The sequence below is a fragment of the Pseudorca crassidens genome, chromosome 17 (assembly GCF_039906515.1).
Source record: "Pseudorca crassidens isolate mPseCra1 chromosome 17, mPseCra1.hap1, whole genome shotgun sequence".
In the NCBI taxonomy this organism is placed as follows: domain Eukaryota; kingdom Metazoa; phylum Chordata; class Mammalia; order Artiodactyla; family Delphinidae; genus Pseudorca; species Pseudorca crassidens.
The window spans coordinates 19,024,608-19,047,418 of NC_090312.1; the positions used below are offsets into that span (position 1 = coordinate 19,024,608).

The 22,811-nt window shown below is 36.9% G+C and overlaps 1 protein-coding gene across 2 annotated transcripts in view; it reads right to left on the reverse strand.

Moving 5' to 3' along the window:
- The window catches only part of MTBP (MDM2 binding protein), a 76,511-nt gene that overhangs the window by 8,016 nt on the left and 45,684 nt on the right, over positions 1-22,811 (reverse strand). Inside the window, exons 14-18 of one of the 2 annotated variants that reach the window (XM_067711384.1) lie at positions 19,559-19,714; positions 14,718-14,835; positions 9,062-9,217; positions 6,209-6,304; positions 2-268 (exon numbers count right to left, since the gene is read on the reverse strand). In XM_067711384.1, coding sequence (XP_067567485.1) covers positions 2-268; positions 6,209-6,304; positions 9,062-9,217; positions 14,718-14,835; positions 19,559-19,714 — 793 coding nt within the window. Of the gene's footprint in view, position 1; positions 269-6,208; positions 6,305-9,061; positions 9,218-14,717; positions 14,857-19,558; positions 19,715-22,811 lie in introns of both variants that reach the window. The other variant, XM_067711383.1, reaches the window with a different exon arrangement.

Sequence of the window (22,811 nt, forward strand, 5' to 3'; positions counted from 1 at the left end):
CCTTTTGGGGGGATAAAGGCAGTTCAGATCTTTTGATCTCCTTTTTCCTCGGGAGACTTCAGTCCGGAGTTCACTTTGTAAAGCTTCTCCATCAGGGATACTTCCGGGCTCTGACAAAACTGCTGGAGACGGAAGAGGGCTCAGTACGGTAGGTACTGGAAAACTTTCTCTGGTGCATGTAGTTTGAGTTTCATAACGAATAAGACGAGACTGAAGTTCTGAAAATCCCCCATCTCTTTCTAATGCTTTTCGGTCATCCAAGCAATATCTAAACAAGAGAAAGATCTTTAAAATCAAAGACTCCAAGGCAGCCATGGGCTTTTCCCTGCCAATTAGGGAAAAGCAAAACATGTGCTTAAAAAGTTCTTACTAAACTTCCTAATAATTGTTGGAAGGTTGAGTGAACGGCCAACTTCCCTCACAAGTTCAGTTTTTTCCAGCCTGCTACACAACATGGCAAAAGATTAAAAAAATTTGAAGTACAATCTGATTCCTCTTTGACTGTTTCTGGGCAACAGATTAAGTTAATCCTCTGGCTTATTTTCAAAATAATACAGTTGCTGTTTTGATACTTTTTAAATCTCTACCAACCTCTGATACTTCAGCATGGCTGATATGTAATGACATGAAATGCTAACTTCTGTTAGAAAGAACAAGTTTATTTTCAACACAAAGATTAACAGGGTATAAAGGCATTCTAAACTGGCTCACCAAACACAGCTCAGAACATTTTGAAATTTCCCTTTGAAACTCATTTCCACCTTACTGACTGATTGACAAATTTTCCTTCAAACACTTCAGCTGTGTGTGCATTTGGTTTCTAGCTAAATCTGATTTAACATCAATGAGATGTTTGCTCAGTGATTTAACATCAATGAGATGTTTGCTCAGTGAATGCTTCTGGACTTAAAGAAATCCCATCTTAGGAACTTCCCTGGTGGTCCAGTAGTAAAGAATCCGCCTTACAATGCAGGGGATGCAGGTTCTATCCCTGGTAAGGGAACTAAGATCCCACGTGCTGCAGGGCAACTAAGCCCGCGAGCCACAACTATTGAGCTCGCACCTCAACTAGAGAGCCCGCGTGTCGCAAACTACAGAGCCCACGCACCCTAGAGCCTGCACGCAGCAACTAGGGAGAAGGCCGTGCGCCGCAACAAAGAGCCTGAGCTGCAAGGGAAGATCCCGCGTGCCTCAATGGAGATCCCGCGTGCCACAACTAAGACCTAACGCAGCCAAAAAATAAATTAAAATAATAAATAAATAAATGCTTTGATAAGGCTTAAAAAAACAAAGAAATCCCATGTTGTTAAGTACAACAAATAAGCGCATCAAGAAAATCACCAATGAGATGTGTGACCTTGGAATACCCTTCACATTCTCCCCTTCTACATCAAGGAAACAGTTTCACATATACAATGACAGGACTTTAAACATTAAAACCTTTTTCTGTTATCTGTCCTCTTTACTTGTAAAATTCTAAGAAGTTCCTTAGAGTCAGAACTTTGGGTCTATAAGCTTTTAGTTCAACACTCAAGGAGTGTATCATTACCCCAACCTGATTGCCTGACGGAGGTTTTCTCTTTCTCTTGTGACACATATTTGATTTCTAAGAGTACAGACTAGAGAGCCAGACTCCCTGGATTTAAATCCAGCTCTACCACTGTGTGAACATGGCCAAACTACTTAATTTTATCTATGCTACTGCTGCCTCTTCTGCAAGATGAGATTCGTAGCAGTTATCTCAAAGAGCTATGGTGAGGATCATGAATGGGTACACGTACGCACTCAGAAACAGTGCCTGGACCATGCAAGCAAAGCTGTCAGTAAATGTATGCTGCTGCTCTTATCATCACCATCATCATCATCAGTGGTTTCATTTTCTACCACAGCAAATCTTATGCTATGCTGATGATATGTAGCTCAGCCAGGATTCAGACCCAGGTTGGTGACTTCAGAGTCTGACTTTAACCAATTTCGTATGCTATCTCTCACGTAAAGTGTAAGGGTCATCTTACTTAGGGGTCAACCCACGGCTGAACATTAGAATCATCTGAAGAGTTTTTACGAAATACTGATGCCCAGAGTTTCTGATTTAATTGGTCTGGGCTTGGAATCAGTCTTGGACATTTTTTTAGAAAGCTACCTAGGTGATTCTAAAGTGCAGCTAGGACTGAAAAATCTCTGATATAAACCAACAGTTTAATTTAACAGGTGGGAAAAATGAGCTCCTAAGTTATACTGTTAACTGGTGGCAGAAGAGTGACTAGAACCTAGGTCTCTCAATTCTCTAACATTCTTTCTCTAGTCTGTTGTTTAATAAAACACATTTCATTAAAAATCAGCCCCAACCCTAAGGATTACTGATGAGTCCTATTTCTATCCTGGGCGATTGACAGAATCTAGAAAACCACTAAGAACCATGAATGTTAAGGAAAAGTTCTAGGAGAGAGGAAATGTAATTCCTGATTGGCTTACAGGAAATTTTTCAGAGAAAAATAATGCATAGTTTGACTCCACATGCATACTTTTTTCTACTCTAAGATTTTGATTCTAAGATGCAGATTTTTTCCTTCCAGTTTTAACATCTCTTAATCACAGCTGTTCATAATGTCATGCCTCCAACTGAATTATGTGCACTGTGCATATTGACTTCAATTGTCATTTAAAATGTCTTCAAAGTGATTTTACTATGATTTGGCATCAAAACAAAAAGCGACTTTGTAAATAAGAAAGGAACAGAAACAGAGTAGCAGGGTGCGTATGTGATAATAGTGAAGAAAAATATTCACTGTTGGATGAATGAGTAAACTTCCACATTTTCTTGCAAAACAATAACCAAATGCTTTATGTGTCCAAAGAAAGAAAAATACCTATCAGAAGATGAAGCTATCATTGTCCTATAACTACAAAATAGGCAAGATACTGCCTAGCACACACCAAGCAATGCCGATGAAAGCCAGAAAAACTGCCAAATCTCTTGGAATACATGAAAGAAAGTTCAGAGCAACAGGAGGCTGGTGTGGCCAACTGACTCTCAGTTTGACAGTGGAATTCAATTTGTTGTTAAAGAAAATGGTGCATCTTACAATCAATGGTATCTTACACTCCAGGATAGGAGAGAGAAGTGAAAAACAAGTCAACTGTGGATAGATTTCATTTTGGCTTAAGTAAACATTGATCTGTACTTGAGCAGTTTATATATTTCTTCCAAATATTTCTTATGTTTGAGTAGAGGAAAAGCTCAAGGATTCCAAAGGCTCACGGCAATGTAAGAAGAGAGAACTTTCTTTGCAGTGTCATATTTACTTTGAAATTTCACTTGAACTTTGCTTCGAGTAGAAACTTAATCTACATGTAATGTGAATAGGCCCTCACACTATAAACCCAAATCCTGAAAAAAAGCATGTTTCTGGACTCACTGTGCTCACCTCCTGCAACTTTCTTAGTTTGATCTCAATGGCCCCAGATTAAATTTACAGCAAGGAAAATGGAGTCACAAATTTGTTTATTTGCTTATAAGGGCAGGCAACTTTCACTTTTTAAAGTCCTTAAATTCTTATTTCAACTGTTTTTTTCATACTCAGACAGACAGAAGTTCAATGTTGTTGCATGTATACATACATTGTTCCTTGTTATTACTGAGTAGTGCTGCTTTAATACCAGTTAATTTATCTATTCTCCCATTGATGTACACCTAAGGCTATTTCCAGGTTGTGGGTATTATGAATAAAACTGCTCTGTGGGTTCTTTTACCAGTCTTTTCGTGGTGTTAGGTTTTCATTTCTCTTAGGAAAATGACTATTAGAAATGCTGAGCCAGGGAGTCTGAGTATGTTCAGTTTTATAAGAACCTGCCAGATCCTTTTCTGAAGTAGATAAATCACGTTATACTTCCACCAAAAATGTTCCAGGATTCTGATTGTTCCATACGCTTGTCAACACTCATCGGTCTTTTATTTTAACCATTCTGGTGGCTGCACAGTATTTTATTTTATGGATGCACTACAATTTATTTAACCAACCTCCTACAGTTAGACATTATTTCCAATGTTTCTTATTTTAAATAACACTGTGAAAAATACCCTTGCCTAATAACTTTCCATGTAAACGCTAATTTTATCATTAAGTGAAGTTAATCTATCTGATATTATAAACAACTGCATGGCTTTTGGTAGATTACCAAGCAGCCCCCCAGACAGGTTGTAACAATTTATATTCCAAGCTGGCTTATTCATGTCCCTTTACCTCCACCATGATTTTATGGGTGAAAAGGATTCTCACTGTTGTTTCAATTTACATTCTTAATGTAAATTTAAAAAGCTGACTGGTGAAGAAAACAACTCTTCACGTGTATTGGCCATATTTATTTCCTGTTTCAAAAACAAATGGTTTAAGATGTTGCAAACTCTTCCATAGGGGCCTTTATCTCATTTTCTTATTGATTTGTAAGCATTACGAAGAAAATTTACCTTCTCATTTACGTCAAAAAATATTTTCCTCAGTTTAATCCACACTTTTAATCTTGTTTCTGTTGATAACTGACATTACTGTTTTAAAAATTAGGACAAATCTATCACTCTTTTTTGATTTCTTCCTCTGCTAGAACAGATTTTCCCCTACATTTTATGCTAGTTCTTTACTTTCACAGTTTTCCCACTTTTAATTCTTAATACATCTGCGATTTATTTTGATATTCGGCGTGAACAAAGAATCATTTCAAACAGATTTATTTTTATTTGAATACTTAATCAACATTCTCACTACTATCTACGGAACATTTTTCTTTTGCCCTCTGATTTGAAATTCTTTTTCTATCAGATCAAATTATCATGTATTCTTGCTTTTTCCTTGGAATTTCTACTTAGGTCCAGCCCCACACTGTAATTACAATAGCTTTATAATAAAATTTTCTAGTAATATGATACAATTTATCTCATTCTTTAAACGAGAGGAGACTTCTTACCAGATAAATTATAGAATTATTTCATCAAAAGGTTCAAAATTGACAAGAACTGTATTAAATGTTTGCATTGATGTCAGGAGAATTAACACCTTTATAACACAGGATCTTCCCATAGAGAAACAAGGCATGTTTCCCCTAAGTAATCAACATTGCTTTTATGTCCCCTAATACATATTATTTGTAAATTTTCCCATGCTACATTTCTTACAAGAATACTTCTGATATTTATGATTTTATCTATTTTGAATGGGATCATTTTCATCCTGTTAAAAACTGGACATGGCTAGTTTAAAGGAAAACTTGTGTCTTTTATATGTATTTTATAACTGGCTACCTTACCAAATTCTACTACTTGTAAGTCTTTCAGGTCTCTTCTCTGCAAAATAAAAAGCAAATACAAAAAAACCTTTTGGTATCCGTTTTACTACATGTAACTCTTTTAAACTCTTTAGTTTTCCTTATTTTAACTGATTGGCTAGAACATATAGAAAAATGATTAAAAAGAAAAAATTGGTCAGAGCAGGTATCTTTTTCTTGCCCCTGACTTTAACGGAGAGTTTAATTTTGATGCTCAAAAATAACCAAAAATTTTTGCTTCTAGTATCAAATTTGACATAACTTTACATATTCTTTAAATAAAATAAATCTTATTTAAGCATAACAAGAAACCTAAACATTCCTAGAATGACCTGTTGTCACTAAGGTCTTGAAAATTTAACCTAAAATACATTATCTCTATCATTCCATTTCTTGTCCTGGTGAAAATGGTAGATGTGCACATGACCTCCGGAACTCCTAATACCTCTAAGCAAAAGAATCCTTGGAAATTTCATTCATCTGGTCAATTAGAATTCCATAAAAATGTACACATAATTAACATGTTGCAAATGAGAATGCATTTTATCTAACAGTTTCTGAGCAATTACAATGACCAGGGAATATTAATGTGACCAGTAGTATAAATACACATTTACAATGTAGGGACTAAAATAATTTTGACTAAAATATCTAGTAACTAATAATAGGATGTTTAAATGTAAAACTGATTAATCATCAAATAACTTTTTTCCAACAGAAGACAAATTATTTGTGTATGTACTGCTTAGTTTTTTGAGGTTTTTCTGACATACTTACTCTTTGCTTCTCTGTCCCAATTTATATCATTTTATTAGTCACTCTTCACACTCACCTAAGATAAGCTACATCAACAACACACAGAAGAGTAAAGTGAAAGTTAAAAACTCACTCAATTCCATGATAATGACATACTGAGGCTTTTTCAAAAGGTAAACCCTGAAGTTTCCGAGGACTGAGTTCTGGTGTCAGGACAAAAGTCTTTTCCCTGAAACAAAAAGTTTTTCATTTGTATTTAAAGTTTATTTAGTGATGAAGAGAAAGTTCAAGAAACTGTCTAAAGAAGGAAATCTGACTTCCTTCTCTATAACTGGATCTCATATGGGACAAAGAAGGAAATGAAGTGAGGTTAAGCCCATGGGTTTTGTCACTTACATTTTCTGTGTCCCAAGTTTCGGAAGTTACCATGCTACTTCACAAAACTATTCTGAGAAATGGTTAAATCAAGAATAGAAAATGGTTTCTAGTGGAAGTTCAAGAAACAGCATTATTCCTGAAGAATACTTTTTTCTTGGTTTAGGAAAATGTTTATGAATTTAGCTAAATTCTTTTTTCTAGGGGAATAAAGTCAAACTCCAATCTTTAGTGGCAAAAGAAGTATTTACTTCCTCCTATAACCACATGGGGAATGCAGATTTTTCTTTGCCTGGGAATGAAGTCATTTTGACACCTACTTTAAGAATCAGTGACCTTTTAAATATCAGAGGATAAAAAGACTAACTGCTGATTTCAGTTCTTCTTCTGAAGTAAGTTTCCAATCAGCAGGTATGTTGGAACTAATCATGTGGTGAGCTTACATAAAATATTCATGTTCTACCCCTCCACACCTAGACCTGCAGGGGTACATCAAAATCTCAGGAAGAAGCCTGCTGCAATTAGGTTAAACTCTCCTAGTTGTTCTAATAAGTGCTCTCCTTCTCTTCCTGAGTTGGGAGGTACTGTTCTAATGAACTGAATCATGTTCCTAGAGCTCAGAACAGGTTAGATGGGAATGGGAGAATTATACAAGTGGTCTTTACACAGTTAAGAGGCAGAATGAAATACCAGGGGCTTGAATTCAGAAGACTTAGAAATGGTATACATAAAAACAAGTAGATAGTAGAGTACCATGAATAAATTGGCTATCACATTTTCCCCCCTTGGCTTTAGTAATGAAAACTGCCCATATGCCACCGAAAATTAAAAATTATCTCTGAGTACTAAGATAAGCGCTTGAAATTATTACATTAAAATGTAAGACATATGCAAGTTAATGAATCCCAAAAACCAGAATTTATATTCAATGCATCCATTTAAACAGTTCTGAATAAATAACATGAATAAATTGCAATGATCCCAGTATTCTGATGACTAATTATTAAAGTGAATAATTTTGTAATATAGAACTATTTAGGTACCTAGCATTTCACTTCTTTCCTTTGCCATGTTGTCTTCCATTTCTTATTTTAATCTCTCTAAGCAGCTCTATCTATTTTTGTTTAATTTTACTCACACCTTGTTCTTTCTAAAGGTAACACTGTAATACATATGTATTTTGTCAATGTTTAATATTCCTCTGGTGTATATATAGGAGTCACTCCTGTACTTTGTTTAACTTAGTATTGCATTTCGGTGGTTCCTTGCATGGGTAGACATTTAATAAAAGTCTGCAGGTCCTTGATTCATTACCATGAAAGCTCATCCTTCAACTTTAATTTTAATAGAAGATATATTTGTTAATGACACAGTTCTTTACTAACATCAAGGAGTTATAGCAAACTTCCCTAAATAAATCACTGGTAAACTACAGAAAGAATTAATAGCATCTCCCCTAGACATTGCAGCTAGAAAGACATTCTGGTCAAAAAGAGTACAACCTACATAATCAGTTTTGGCAAACCCATCTGACTCTGCCAGTTCACGCTTAATGATTTGGAAGGACAGTAATCCAATAACTAAACAGATGAAAATGTGTACATAGTTCTTCCCTTTCTTGACTCCCACAAAAAAGACTATCAATCTCTCAAAGCTATGAGAAAAAGAAAATTACTCTAAAATCACACTATTTTTATGTCATTAAGATCATTAAGTCATTAAGACTCCAAATTATTAAGATCCTCATGTTTTCAAAGTTGCTCCCCATCTCTCTCTCTTTAGTGAACACACACATGAAGGCAATATGCTCTAACATTAGTTTTGAGAGCTAACTATTTTCAAATAAATCCTTTCCAAAATTAACCCTTAAATTCAATATTTGCCAAAACAAGCTTTGAAAAAGTAATCAAAATGTTCTATAATTCTTAAGGTCCTTTGGAAGGTTCTCAGAATAATGGAATAGAAAAAAGAAATTGGGGTAGTGAACAAATTATTCAAATCTCACAAGGGTATGATGCCATAAATTTATCTGTAATTAAGTAAACTTCAGTAATATCCAGAATTAATTAGTAACTTAGTGGAAGTTTTCTTGGAAGTCAAATTAGTTGTAAATTATTCATGTAGACACTGAGTTCTTCCTTGGTAATGGTATAGCTTTGAAAGCATTTTTATTACACTTCCCCAATCTCTTCAGTTGAAAGGCTGTCCTTTTTGCTATTAGACATAACTGACAGTGTCACGGTAAGTAGTGGCAAAATCAAAACTAGAGAGTGATACAGAAAAGAGAATTTTTAAAAATATTTGCAAGTCAAATTACAATTTTTTCTTAAAAAGTATTGTCATCTGTATACAAAGTAGAAGCTGATTTCTAAGAGAAATATGCTGAGGTTGCTTTTATTATTCCTGTTTCCCTTACAGTCAATACTACAAAACAGTAGGACATTTGGCTAAGGTAAAATGTGAGGATTAAGGCCAATTGATAAATGCTGGGCTCAAACTTGTAGAATTTGTCAAAGTGTCACAGAGCATTAATTAACTGGAGAAATGAGATGCCATGTGTTTTTTAAATGATTGCTTAAAAATTAGTTGAAATTGTAAGTTTATAACTTACCCTTTCTGAATCTGTAAAGGTTGAAGATCTCCAATTGGTAATCCATCTGAGGTAAAGAATTTCAGCAATTCTTTAGCATCCAATAATGTGACTGAATCCCGTGGACCCTCTTTGTGGCCCAGTAACTGTTCAGATGAACGAGGTAATGAACCAGTTCTGAGAAAAAAATGTTATGTAGATTTATTAAAAGTGGATTAGGGCTTCCCTGGTGGCGCAGTGGTTGAGAGTCCGCCTGCCGATGCAGGGGACACGGGTTCGCGCCCCGGTCCGGGAAGATCCCACGTGCCGCGGGGCGGCTGGGCCCGTGAGCCATGGCCGCTGAGCCTGCGCGTCCGGAGCCTGTGCTCCGCAACGGGAGAGGCCACAACAGTGAGAGGCCCGCGTACAATCAATCAATCAATCAATCAATAAATAGACAGAGTCAGAACTAGACTGATTCTGAATTAGATACTTGTTCTATTCTATAACTCTATGAACCCAAAAAGTTCCAGAAAGTTTTAAAAACGGTAAAGAGGAAAATAGTTTCAGAGAATGCTAAAGGTTTTATCAAGTCACAGATCATGACATTACTCTGTCACCAAAGCAAAAATAAAATCTTTCAATACCTACACGGAACATTAATTTCCTGACTTTATATTAATTCAACTATTTCCTGATTATTTAAGCACTCAAATCAAGCATTTTTACTGATAATTTTATGATTAAAATGTTGACATTATGGCTTTAGACATATTTCTAAACATGACAGTGCCTCTTTCCTCTTCCTATTCCCTTATTTATTTATTTATTTATTTATTATTCATTCTTGGCTGCACTGGGTCTTTGTTGCTGTGCGTGGGTTTTCTCCAGTTGCAGTGAGTGGGGGCTACTCTTCGTTGTAGTGCACGGGCTTCCCATTGCAGTGGCTTCTCTTGTTGTGGAGCACGGGCTCTAGGCGCATGGGCTTCAGTAGTTGTGGCACACGGGCTCAGTAGTTGTGGCTTGCAGGCTTTAGAGCACAGGCTCAGTAGTTGTGGCACACAGGTTTAGCTGCTCCATGGCATGTGGGATCTTCCCAGACCAGGGCTGGAACCCATGTCCCTTGCATTGGCAAGTGGACTCCCAACGACTGTGCAACCAGGGAAGCCCTCCCTTTATTTTTAAATTGAAAATATAAATCTAATAAAAATAGTCAAACAGAAAAACACTTAAATATTTTCTCTGAACTTTATACTCCAGGAGGGCAGGAACTACATTATGAGTTTAATTTAATTTCTGTGTGGCCATTCTTTAATAGTGACTCACAAAATCTTAATGAATATTACTCTCAATCATTTTATAAGCCAGTTGCAATGGGGAAATGTATACTTTGCATTTACATAGAACCCAGGACACAAGAATATCAGAGCAATTTAAAAGCCCAGTTTGTGATGAATTATACTATCAAGATATGTCTTAGGTTAAAAACAAAACAAAAAATACTGACAACACTTTGTTTATTGTTTTCAAGCTTACAAAGTATTTTTTCATACATTATCTCATTAAATTTTCACAGCTTTGGAGTAGAACTGGGATTGTTATCCCCATCTTAAAGATGAGGCAACAAAGTCACACAACAGGTGACTGAGTTTGTCTAAAACCAAATTCTTATGACTTTTAAATTTCACTATGTAATGGTCCTGTATTCCAGCTGAACCTGCTTTAACACAAAACAAATTATGAAAATATATAACATAACTTTTGTCCCCAGCCAAGAATTTGATGGTATTTTCCCATATTTTGAAGTGTCCACAAATATTGATTGAGCATTTACTCTGCAATTATCATTGTAAGGTACTGAAAAAAGAGTTCACTGATGATAATTTACAGACTCATAATCACTGCTCTCAACTGTGTAGAGGTATGACTTGAAGTAGGAGAAAGAAGGTGAGGAGAGTGAAAAGAGATAAATACACCAATGTAGAATGAGGTAGAAAAGGTACAATAAAATAAGTTTCATGAAAGAAGTAATAACACAGTTTTTTAACTGCATCATTTATAAAAGTCTTAAGAGAAAGGTGCTATTTGAGCTAGACTTAAATGACAAGCAAGCTTCTTCTAGTTCAAGATGGTGGATTAAACATACACATTAACCTTTCCACTCAAACAAATAAAAATCGAAGTACTGGGCACTAAGTCTATAATAGGATTGAAAAAAGGAAGAAGGAAAAACAGTGGACCAAAGAGTTCAATGAATTTCAGGAATAAACTAGAACAAGAGCCTCAACAAGAATTAGAGAGAAACCTACAAAAAAGGTAGAACATGTCTTCTTTTTTCCATCCCACAAAGCCACAGAGGGAGTCTAAACTTGAGCTTGGAGTGGCAACAGGCAGAAATCAGGTGACATATTTTCAGAACTCTACTAGAACTCTTGTTCTAGTACGACCCTCCCACACCACATCTTATCCCCATGCTTTTACCTCCAAGTCAAAAACCGAAACTGTGAAATCCAGAACTATGTGCCTGTCCTACTGTTTGTGGTGGAGCCCCCAGAATAAAGCCTCATTATTTTAGTTATGGGTAAAGGACCAAGGCTACCTGCCTTTTGATACCCCCAGGGGCCCTATATCTCCCCTCCCCCAGCATTAATTCAGGTGTGAGCAGGTAGGGAACAGAACTACACATATATAGAGAAAATGTATGCAACTACCAGTATAACATAGCCTAGTACTAAATTCTTAGCTATGAAGAATCAAGGGCCACCAGACACTAAAGAACTACACCTAAGAGAAAAACACCAGAGGAGCAAATGAAACAGATCGAAAGGATCATTTAAGGAACAGATAAAACAAGTTAAAAGAAAACTCCAATTAATATTCTTATAGTATCTTCTCAATTCTCATTATTAAAAGAACAGGTAGCTATGAAAAAAATAGGGTAGATAACAAAAAAGAATTATTAGGAATTTTAAAAATGGCTGCCAAAAATTTAATAGAAACGATGGAAGTGAAGGTCAAGGAAATATCCTAGAATGTAGAGCAGAAAAGATGAAGAAATGGATTATTGAGAGAAGAATCAAATTTGAATGAAAAATCAATCCAGGACATCTAAAATTAGTTAAAACAGATATTACAGAGAAGAGAGAAGAAAAAAGAAAACAGAAGGAAGACTACTATTAAAGAAATAATAGAAGAACATCTCCCGGAGCCGTAAGGCATTGGTGGTTCAATGGTAGAATTCTCGCTTCTCCCAGAGCTGAAAAAAAGACAAAAGGCTTGAGACCAGAATAGTTCACACCATGATGGCCTCATGTAATTTCAGAACATTATGGAAAATAGAAAATTCTAAAAGTCCCAGACAGGGTAAAATACCTATTAAGGAACAAAAATCCATGTTGCATCTGACTTCTCATTAAGATACGAGATCCAAGAAAATGCAGTTCTAATCTAGAAATGTATTCAAAAGAAATACCAGGATAACAGTTGTGCAGGTAGAAAGGGTCAGTCCAAATCAGAGTAGCAAGTCAGAGAGGTGCAAGAAAAATGACTTCAAGAAAAAAAAAATTGCCTATTGCAAATAACATAAGGTGCCAGAGAAAGAAGAAGGATAAATGGTGAAGAGAAGTAGAGATGTTAATTTCCTCCCCTTTCACAATGGGAAGTTAAAATATACAATCTAAAATTCACGGGTGGGCTTTCCTGGTGGTGCAGTGGTTAAGAATCTGCCTGCCAATGCAGGGGACACAGGTTCAAGCCCTGGTCCCGGAAGAGCCCACATGTCACGGAGCTACTAAGCCCATGCGCCACAACTACTGAGCCTGTGCTCTGGAGCCCACGAGCCACAACTACTGAACCCGTGCGCTACAACTACTGAGCTTGTGCCCTAGAACCCACATGCCGCGACTACTGAAGCCCCTGCGCCCAGAGCGTGTGCTCTGCATCAAGAGAAGCCACGACAATGAGAAGCCCGTGCACCACAGTGAAGAGTAGCCCCCGCTCACCACAACTAGAGAAAGCTTGCACACAGCAACAAAGACCCAATACAAACAAAAATAAAAAGAAATAAATAGACATTTAGAAAAAAATAAATAATCACGGGCAAGAAATGCAAGTTCTTTTACGGGTAACCTGTCCTTTTCTCAACCTTCTTTCTAGATTGTCATTTCCCTCCTGACCTATAAACGTTAGAAACCTTCAAGGAATGGTCTTAAGCCCTCTTTCCTTTTTCTACATGGTCTCACCAAGTGATCTCATGCACTAGCATGTATTTAGAAAAACCCTTTTAATGACAACTGCAAACTGACTTCCAGATTTCTCCTCTGATCCACCTAACATGTCCACTTGCATAAGCCATAGAGCAAACTTAGCATCCTTAAAGCAGAACTCTCGATTTTTCTCCCCAAATCTGTCCTTACTCCAACTTCTCTCCAATCTTCCCCAAACCATAAGTGAGAACACCACTCACATGCTGTTCAAGCCAGAAATCTAAACTGTCTTGGTTGCCTCTCTTTCCCTGTCCTCCACATCCAGTCCATCACAGGAAGGTTTTTTCCCCAGCTAATAAGCACCAAAATATATCCCAAACTTGTTCTCCACTACTACTCTAGTTAGAAATCAAAGTTATCTCTCAGCCTACAGAAAAAGCCACCCAACTGATCTGTCCGTTCCTAGTATCCTCCTCCTACAATCTATTCGCCACGAAAGAGTAAAAGTGATTTTGCAAAATCAGATCACGTCACTCTTTGGTATAAAATCCATCAAAAGTTTACCAATGCACTTACAATATAATCCAGAGTCTGTATGAAAACCTATAAGGTCCTGTGTGACTGAATGTGCTTCACCCATTTATCCATTAGGTCTCAGCTCCAATGTAACCTCCTCAGGGAGCCATCCCTGACCATCCACCTCATCTCTCCACGCCCACAGCAAGTAAAATTACTCTCCTTCAGTCCCTCTGTTTCAGTCATTACACATAGAGTAATTTATAAGTATTACATTTACTTGTCTGGTTACTCCTCTAAGAGGACAGCCTGACACGTAGTTGGTACTCAATAAATCTGTTGACATCTATGAACAAAATGTTGTTATAGCAAGTCACAAATGTTATAGCAAGTCATAAATGTTATCAGCAGAGGATCTAAAGATAAAAATGTGATTTGGGGGAAGTGAGTTGGAGGAGGGCAATGCAAGAGAGCCAAATCCCTTCTCTTTATTCCATTATTCTACCACTCAACAATTATGTACTGAGTGCCGACTATGTATTGAACCAAAAACGAAACAAAAATAAACTCTGCCTCTTAGAGATAGTTAATAGATACTACACAAACATAAAAATGTAAAACAGGAAGAGTTTAAAATAGCTCAAAGAAGAAGAGTACTCTTTCTTCATTTTACATGTTCCTGTATTGTCTAAATTTTTCTTACATATTCATATACCTGTGTATATCTATAGAAGATGGTCTGGAAAGACATCCACTAAAATGTTAACTGTGATTATGTACACCTAGAAAGTACAAGTAGAAGGTAGTAGAAAAAGAGCATTTCGTGGACACACTACTCTGTAGTGCTCTATCTATCTATGGATTTATAGTAAGCATATATTTCTTTTATAATAAAACCATAAACTACTAATATCTCATAAATACAAGGATTAAGATTTAAAAAGTCATTAAAAAATACTGAGCTATTTAAATATTACCTCATTTTTTGTTTAGCTTTTTCAAAAGTTTCCAAGTTTTGAAGAACATGCCTTTCTGGCCACTCCAGAGGATTGGTTTCCACTAGACTTGAAGAAATACGTTCCACTGGATTAGAATCTGAAGAGAAATATGTAAGTACTGAAAGGTGTTAACATACTGAATTTTGCTATATAAAAATGTATGTAGATACATACATACATTGTGTGTGTGTGCACATGTGCATGTGTATAAAGGCAAATTCGATTAATTGTACAGTACTTACCTCGGGCATTTATTAAGGATATCTCTGATGGCCTGAACTGTGCAAAATACCATAGAAAAGTTTTTTGGAAATGAAAAAAAAAATCAGTATTAAGCTTTATTTTACTATCTCCTCATAATAAAAGTTATGAGCTAGAATTCAGAAGATAAATTAGCACTGTAAAAACTCATATGGAATGAAAGCATAACTGTTATTTTTGTGAAATTAGTTTTAAATGGAAAGGAGACAACTCTGTGGAGAATATACTGGATATATTATGTGATTTCCATACTACAAAGAGGAATTATCACCAGTATCCTGAGAAATTCATATCTTTAAAAGAGATTACCGGACTTCCCTTGTGGCGCAGTGGTTAAGAATACGCCTGCCAATGCAGGGAACACAGGTTCGAGCCCTGGTCCAGGAAGATCCCACATGCTGCAGAGCAACTAAGCCTGTGAGCCACAACTACTGAGCCTGCGCTCTAGAGCCCGTGCGCCACAACTACTGAGCCTGTGCTCTTGAGCCCGCGAGCCACAACTACTGAGCCCGCGTGCCACAACTACTGAAGCCTGTGTGCCTAGAGACTGTGCTCCGCAACAAGAGAAGCCACTGCAATGAGAAGCCCACGCACCACAACGAAGAGTAGCCCCCGCTCGCTGCAACTAGAGAAAGCCTGCGCACAGCAACGAAAATCAAAAGTGCCCAAAAATAAATAAATAAATTTATATTAAAAAAAAGTGAGAATCATTAAAAAAAAAAAGAGAGATTACCTCATTCTCAAAAGTACAGTAATACCATAAATAACTTACGATGTTTGCAGGTAAAGGTTACTTTAGAAATAATTCTCACTATGTATTAGTGTAAGATGCCTTAACACACATTTTCAAGTAAATCGCTAACGTTAAATATTATTCTACCACTAATAAAATATTATATGTAAGGGTGTGCTTATCTTTCCAGCCAGTATGCTTCAATGAACTAACACTGAGATTGTTGATAACACTGCAATTCTCATCAAAAACATACAGGGACACCTTCCATTCTCATTATAAATTATGAGTACATCCCAACTGTTTTAACACTGGCAAAATAACTAACTGTACTACATTTTGGATTCAAAAACTATCTGGTGTTTTAAATTGTTTGAACTATTACACACTAATAAACTGACTGAAAATTACTGGACATTAGCTATTTGACTAACCATCAACCCTGACAAAAATACCCATTTTATAGTTTGGGGTCTTACAAAGTGATAATGATTTGGTAAGAAATTTTTGAACAAAAAAGAAAAAAATTAATCATAAATGAAAACAGAAGCCAACTGCATAGTATTTTTCCTTTACTTATTAAACTATTTAGTCAAATAGCTTAAAATATTTTTAATGCCTATACTGGACTGCCCCAACCAAAGACCATCCAAATATAGCACTTCCCATTTTTTAATAAGGGTGGTGAAATACTATTTTATAGAATAATGAGCTTTATGATGAAATAATCTACTTTATAATGTTGGCATGGCTTTTCGAAAAAAGTATAAAGAAAAAATCATTAGCAGTTCTGAACAGTTACAGGCTGTGTTCACAAAGAATACAAGCCATTTTAAATAAAAGTTAACATTAATTATTCCTAAATATTACAATATAATTAATTATTAACTTTGACTATACAATCTACATAAATATAAGTGACACAGGCTAAATATTAAGGAATGGATAGGCAAACATTCATATGTATCATGTCTTTTGGGGAATAACTTAATTCTTACAATAAAATGAAATACAATATTTTATTTATGTGGCAAGCAGGACACGGAGCCATGCTGACAATCAAAAAGGAGCCTCTGAGAAACCAAATACGCTGCTTCATTTTATTTATTTATTTTTAAAAAATATCTATTTATTTGGCTGTACTGGGTCTTAGTTGCAGCATGCAGGATCTTTATTTGCAGCATGCAAACTCTTAGTTGTTGCATGTGGGATCTAGTTCCCTGACCTGGAATCGAACCCAGGCCCCGTGCATTGGGAGCACAGAGTCTTAGCCACTGGACCACTGGGGAAGCCCTACCACTTCATTTTAAAACAGTGTTTTAGGGGCTTCCCTGGTGGCGCAGTGGTTGAGAACCTGCCTGCCAATGCAGGAGACGCGGGTTCGTGCCCGGGTCCGGGAGGATCCCACGTGCCGCGGAGCGGCTGGGCACGTGAGCCATGGCCGCTGGGCCTGCGCGTCCGGAGTCTGTGCTCCGCAACGGGAGAAGCCACAGCAGTGAGAGGCCCGCGTACCACAAAAAAAAAAAGTGCTTTACTTTACAGGAGAAACAAAGAAATGGAAGTGATACAAAAGGTAAGTAAGGACTCAAAACTGCCCTACAGGGCTTCCCTGGTGGCGCAGTGGTTGAGAGTCCGCCTGCCGATGCAGGGGATGCGGGTTCGTGCCCCGGTCCGGGAAGATCCCACATGCCGCGGAGCGGCTAGGCCCGTGAGCCATGGCCGCTGAGCCTGCGCGTCCGGAGCCTGTGCTCCGCAACGGGAGAGGCCACAACAGTGAGAGGCCCGCGTACCACAAAAAACAAACAAACAAACAAACAAAAACTGCCCTACAAAATCATAAATCACAGCAAACAAAAAGGAAAGTAATATTTCAGATAACAATATGTGGCTAATGAATACAGGCCATGATAGCCTTACATTTCAAAATATGAATGAATCACCAAAAAAAGGTTATAATTGGTAGATTGTGTTTATTAATAGGGCAAGAATTATAAACATACACTAGAAGATTCTTATTAAAGTATTTGAAATCAGAAAATTGTGATCTTATAGCATTATCCAGAAAAGTCATTTATGCAGTGTTTATGTGCCCCAACAGTCCCAGGTAAAGGACACTGTTTTTTGAGTTCAGATATCACATTTGGCATTATGAAAGTCTTTAGCAAGTTATGGCAATGAGTAAATAAAATGGTATGTCTATACTCTCATTTGTTACACATGCTAGAGTTTTCACAAAAAAAAAAAAAAAACGGATCAATAACCCTAACAATTCCTAATAACTCCTAGTGTGCATGGTTGCAAATAATGGGTCAGAATATGAAATATAATTGACCTTGCTGCTTCTTTTGCTGTAATTTGCATGTAGGTGTACAGTTGACCCTCTGTATCCACGAGTTCCGCATCCACAGATTCAAGCAACCATAGATAAAAAATATTTGGGCGAAAAAAAATTCCAGAAAGTTCCAAAAAGCAAAACTTGAATTTGGTGTTTGCTGGCAACTATTTACATGGCATTGACATTGTATTTATAACTATTTACATTGTATTAGGTATTATAAGTAATCTAGAGATGATTTAAAAGACAGGAGTAAGGTACAGAGCTGGGATTCAGCCTTGTTAGTATTGCTCCAGAGCTCATGCTATAACCAAGAAGCCATGCTCTCTCACTTACTGAACATATCTTGCACTTACAAGTAACCTTATACTGTCTCCAACATCTTTCAGATTACTACGCACTATTTAACTTTGGTACTGATATTAACAATAGTGATAATGAAAATACAAACAACAGGTAACAATTTTTTGGCACTGATTGTGTTCTAAGTGTTTTACATGTATCAACTCAGTTAATCCTCATAATAACCCTAGTAACTGGGTAATATTATCATCCCCATTTGAAACATGAGGAAACAGAGATATGGAGAGATTAAATAACCTGCCCAAAGACATACGGCTAACAAGTGACAAAGCTGAGATTTAAACCCTGGCAGTCTATCTCCAGAAGCCTGGGCCCTTAAATGTGGCACTAGATGCTGTATTTATATTTTGTTTTCCAAACAGATCATAAGCCTGTAGAAAGCCAAGGACCCAAATTTTTACTTCTTTGTGTGCCTTCATGGCATCAAACAGAGAAAAGGCACTCAACAAACATTATTATTAACTTGATTCTTTGGTCATTTTCTTATTAATGTACGAATAAAAATGATTCTCACAGAATAAAAACAAAAAAATTATCCTGTACTTTTAAAATGCCAGGCAATCTTCAAATGCTTCTTTGTTAGATCTTGAAAAGCTTCACTCTATTCAAATTCATCACAAGAATGGAAACCAGGAAAACAGAAAGAAATGCAAGTTAATATAGAAATTATTTCCTGCTCCCTCAGTAGAAGCTTGGTACTGTTCCTGCTATAATAAATGGCAAATGTGGAGCATCTTATTATATGTACTTTTAACTATATTAAATTTACTGAGTAGGTTCTACTTTTTTTATCTTATGAAAACATAGCTTAATGGAAATCCATCCATTCTAGTAGCTTAGTAACAGTTTTAAGGGGAATCACCTTAAAGTGTTTCTCCCTCTGCTCAGAAACAATTATACTGAACATGCTTCAAGAAAGAAATTATCAGAGAATTTCTACTGTTTAAATGATGAAAAATACAGCTTATTATATATACATACATACTTGTATATACAAGTATATATCACTATTAAAATTTATGATAGATTTTTATTTGATTGATATATTTTATTAGTTTTAATAATAAATAACCATCATAAATGCCACACACAAAAAAGAACTAATGTTTAAAGTAACAGAAAACTTACCATTTAACCTATTGGAGGTGTTGTCTGTCTTTATTAGACTTGTTTTAGGGATAATAGCATCAAAATGATCGAAAAAGCATTCCCTTGTGAGTATTAATAGACTTTTGAGTTCATCCACAGAAAGTACTTCTGGCTGCTTTGCTAACTTTCTCCTTTCTGTAAGACAACAAATCAATATGATTAACAATATAACTGTCATTTTAAAGCCTTGCGAGCTCATCTACTAGTCTTTTATGGGAAATATTTTCAAAAATAAAACAAATGAATCTCTCCAGCAAATCAACGTTCCTGGGTAGGCCTGTTTTCAATTTAGTCCCATTTGAAGGTAACGGTAGAATTTCCAGTTTTGTGAGATAAACAGAAATACAGTGACTTGTTAACACTAAAAGGTGACCAACGGTAAAGGCAAGTTTACGGAACTTTTCAGGAATACACTGCAGAGCATGAAGAACAGCCTTATGTTGGTGTTTATGTGAAAATAAAACCTGTAAGACTTTCAGTTAAATGTGGTGGTTTGGCCACTTCCATCTATTTCTTCTCCCACCCAAAACTTAAAATCACAACAGAGGAATAAAAGAGGACAACAAAAGAAGACAATAAATAGTGACAGTTTTCAACAAATTTTGGAAGATAAGATAATGCTGGAGTGGTAACTGAGAGTTTGCAGAGCAGAGGAAGTGTTAACTTGGGTGCCTGCAGAGGTATCAGGAAGGTCCTGAGCTAAAACAAGACTAGACACACATGGACGTTCTGTATCTAGCCTCCAGCCCTCAAGCCAGATGACTCTGCTCTCATTTTTTTGGGTAGAAACAGAAAAGGAGTCTCAGACTGCAGAATGTCAGGAACATTAAAAGGTGGTACTGATGCTGGAGTTACAACTAAGAGATTAAGTAAGAGTCTACATCCTGAAAGGTCAGACTCCAACCCTAGGGCCAGAAAGCTAGCAGCTACAAATGCCCCACTGAAAAGACTAAAGGATTCTCCTTTTCAAAAACTGAATGCCCCCATAGAAAAGAGCTTGATACTGACATTACAGTGGAATTAAGGATAGGAGCTCACAACCAAAATGTTAAGTAGCTACTCCACCACTCTTGAAGCTTCCCAGATATTACATTATAGTGAGACATAAAATTTCCCACTTAGGACAGACAGAAAAAAAATCACTAGACATCTAAAGAAAGGTACTGAGGGGAGAAGGGACTCTGCATTTCCATGGTCTTATGTTTAGACGTGTAAGGACTTTGATTCAGTAATGCTCCCAGCTCCCCTTTCCCTCCCATCACTCACTGAGCTAGTCTGGAGAAGAAACTAGGCACGTTCTGATTAAACCTTTCCTCTCCAACTTTCATCTGAGCTAGCAAGTTCTTAGGATACACACTCTCTGCAATGCAGTGAGGGCCCTGCCCGGTCAGGGTTGATCTGCAGGTGTCCCGCTCTGGCTGTCATTCAGGGGCTAAATTCAATTCTGGGTATATGTAGAAGAAAACCCACCATAGATCTAAAAAGTCATATCCTTCAACTCAGTAATTTATCTGTAATTTATCTCCATCAGTGTGTTTCTTAAGTTTATTTCTCAATTGGTTCCAAATTTGGGAGAGAAAACAGGTATTATTTACTAGGCCCCTCCAAGCTAAAAAAAAGTCCAGGATGAAAAGGAGAGGCTAAAGCAAGCAAAAAGAAAACAGGAGCCCAGCAGAAATAAAAACATTCCAGGGAACAAAAGAAAACTTGCCATAATTAATACTCTCGTCGAAATAAGAGAAGATACTATACTCATGAAACAAATACAGGATGCTCTGATAAAGGAAGTCAATGAACAAGAAAATATTTTTTAAAATTAATCACATGAGAGCTCAAATTTTTAAAAGCTGCAAGACATCTCCCAGAAACTAGAACGAAGAGATAATAATATGGAAACAGGAAAGAAAAGCAGGCATTCTGTCCAAAAAAAGCTGACATATAACTAATTAGAGTTCTAGAAAGAAAAAAAGAAAATGGGAGAAAAAATTATTACAGAGGTAAAAATTTTCAGACTTAAGAACGTGAATCTTCTGTTGATATGGCTCATCAAGTACACAGCTCAGGGCTTCCCTGGTGGCGCAGTGGTTGAGAGTCCACCTGCCGATGCAGGGGACACAGGTTCGTGCCCCGGTCTGGGAGGATCCCACATGCCGCGGAGTGGCTGGGCCCGTGAGCCATGGCCTCTGGGCCTGCGCATCCGGAGCCTGTGCTCCGCAATGGGAGAGGCCACAGCAGTGAGAGGCCCGCGTACCGCCAAAAAAAAAGAAAAAAAAAAAATACACAGCTCAATACATTGGAGAGGGGGGGAAAGGGGAACACGCACATTATGATTCAGAGTAAAGCTTTCAGAGACAAAGCTTCTGGAGGTAAAAGTTCTAGAAGGGGTAAAAAGAAACCAAAAATAGGCCACTTCAAAGGATAAGACTAGTATGAGATTTGTCAACAGGAACACAGCAACATAAAACACAATGGGATAGGGACTTCCCTGGTGGTCCAGTGGTTAAGACTCTGCTGTTCCACTGTAGGGGACACAGGTGTGATCCTTGGTCAGGGCTCCCGCATGCCGTGCCACGTGGCCAAAAAAAAAAAAAAAAGACAATGGGACAATGTCTTCAAAATTCTACGAATTTTAGAATTTTTAGAAATGGGGTAAACAATTTTTAACCTGGAAGTCTATATGGATTATCAATCTAGTGAAGATATTTTCAGACATGCAAGAGCTTGAAAAATGTATACCCCATGAATGAACTTTTACTCAGGAAGCTACTGCAAGATATGCTCCAACCAAACAAGAGGGGAATTCAAAGAAAAAGGGAGGACAAGGGGTCTAGAAAACAGGAGATTCCAAAAGAAGAGAAGAGGAAACAGGAGTCTCTTAAGATGTCAGTAGGTCTAAGGAAGCATTTTGTCTAAAATACAGTAAAATATGAAACACTCCAGAAAAAAAAAAACTATGAGAAATAAAAAGGAACTACTGAGTTTGAACATGCAATAAATTTACTGATAAGATGTGTGGCAGAAATGTTGGAGGCTCTGGGAAAACATAACAGTATTTTGCCTGTACAGAAGAATGGGCAAATTAAAAATAAGGTGATTATCAACCTTAAAAAAAAAAAAGATTATACAAGAAAGGAGAGTTGACCATCATCATATACTACATGACTCAGCAGTAAACTTATACATAGGTACATAGGTAGGTAGGTAGATGGATAGCTAGACAGGAAGAGACAAA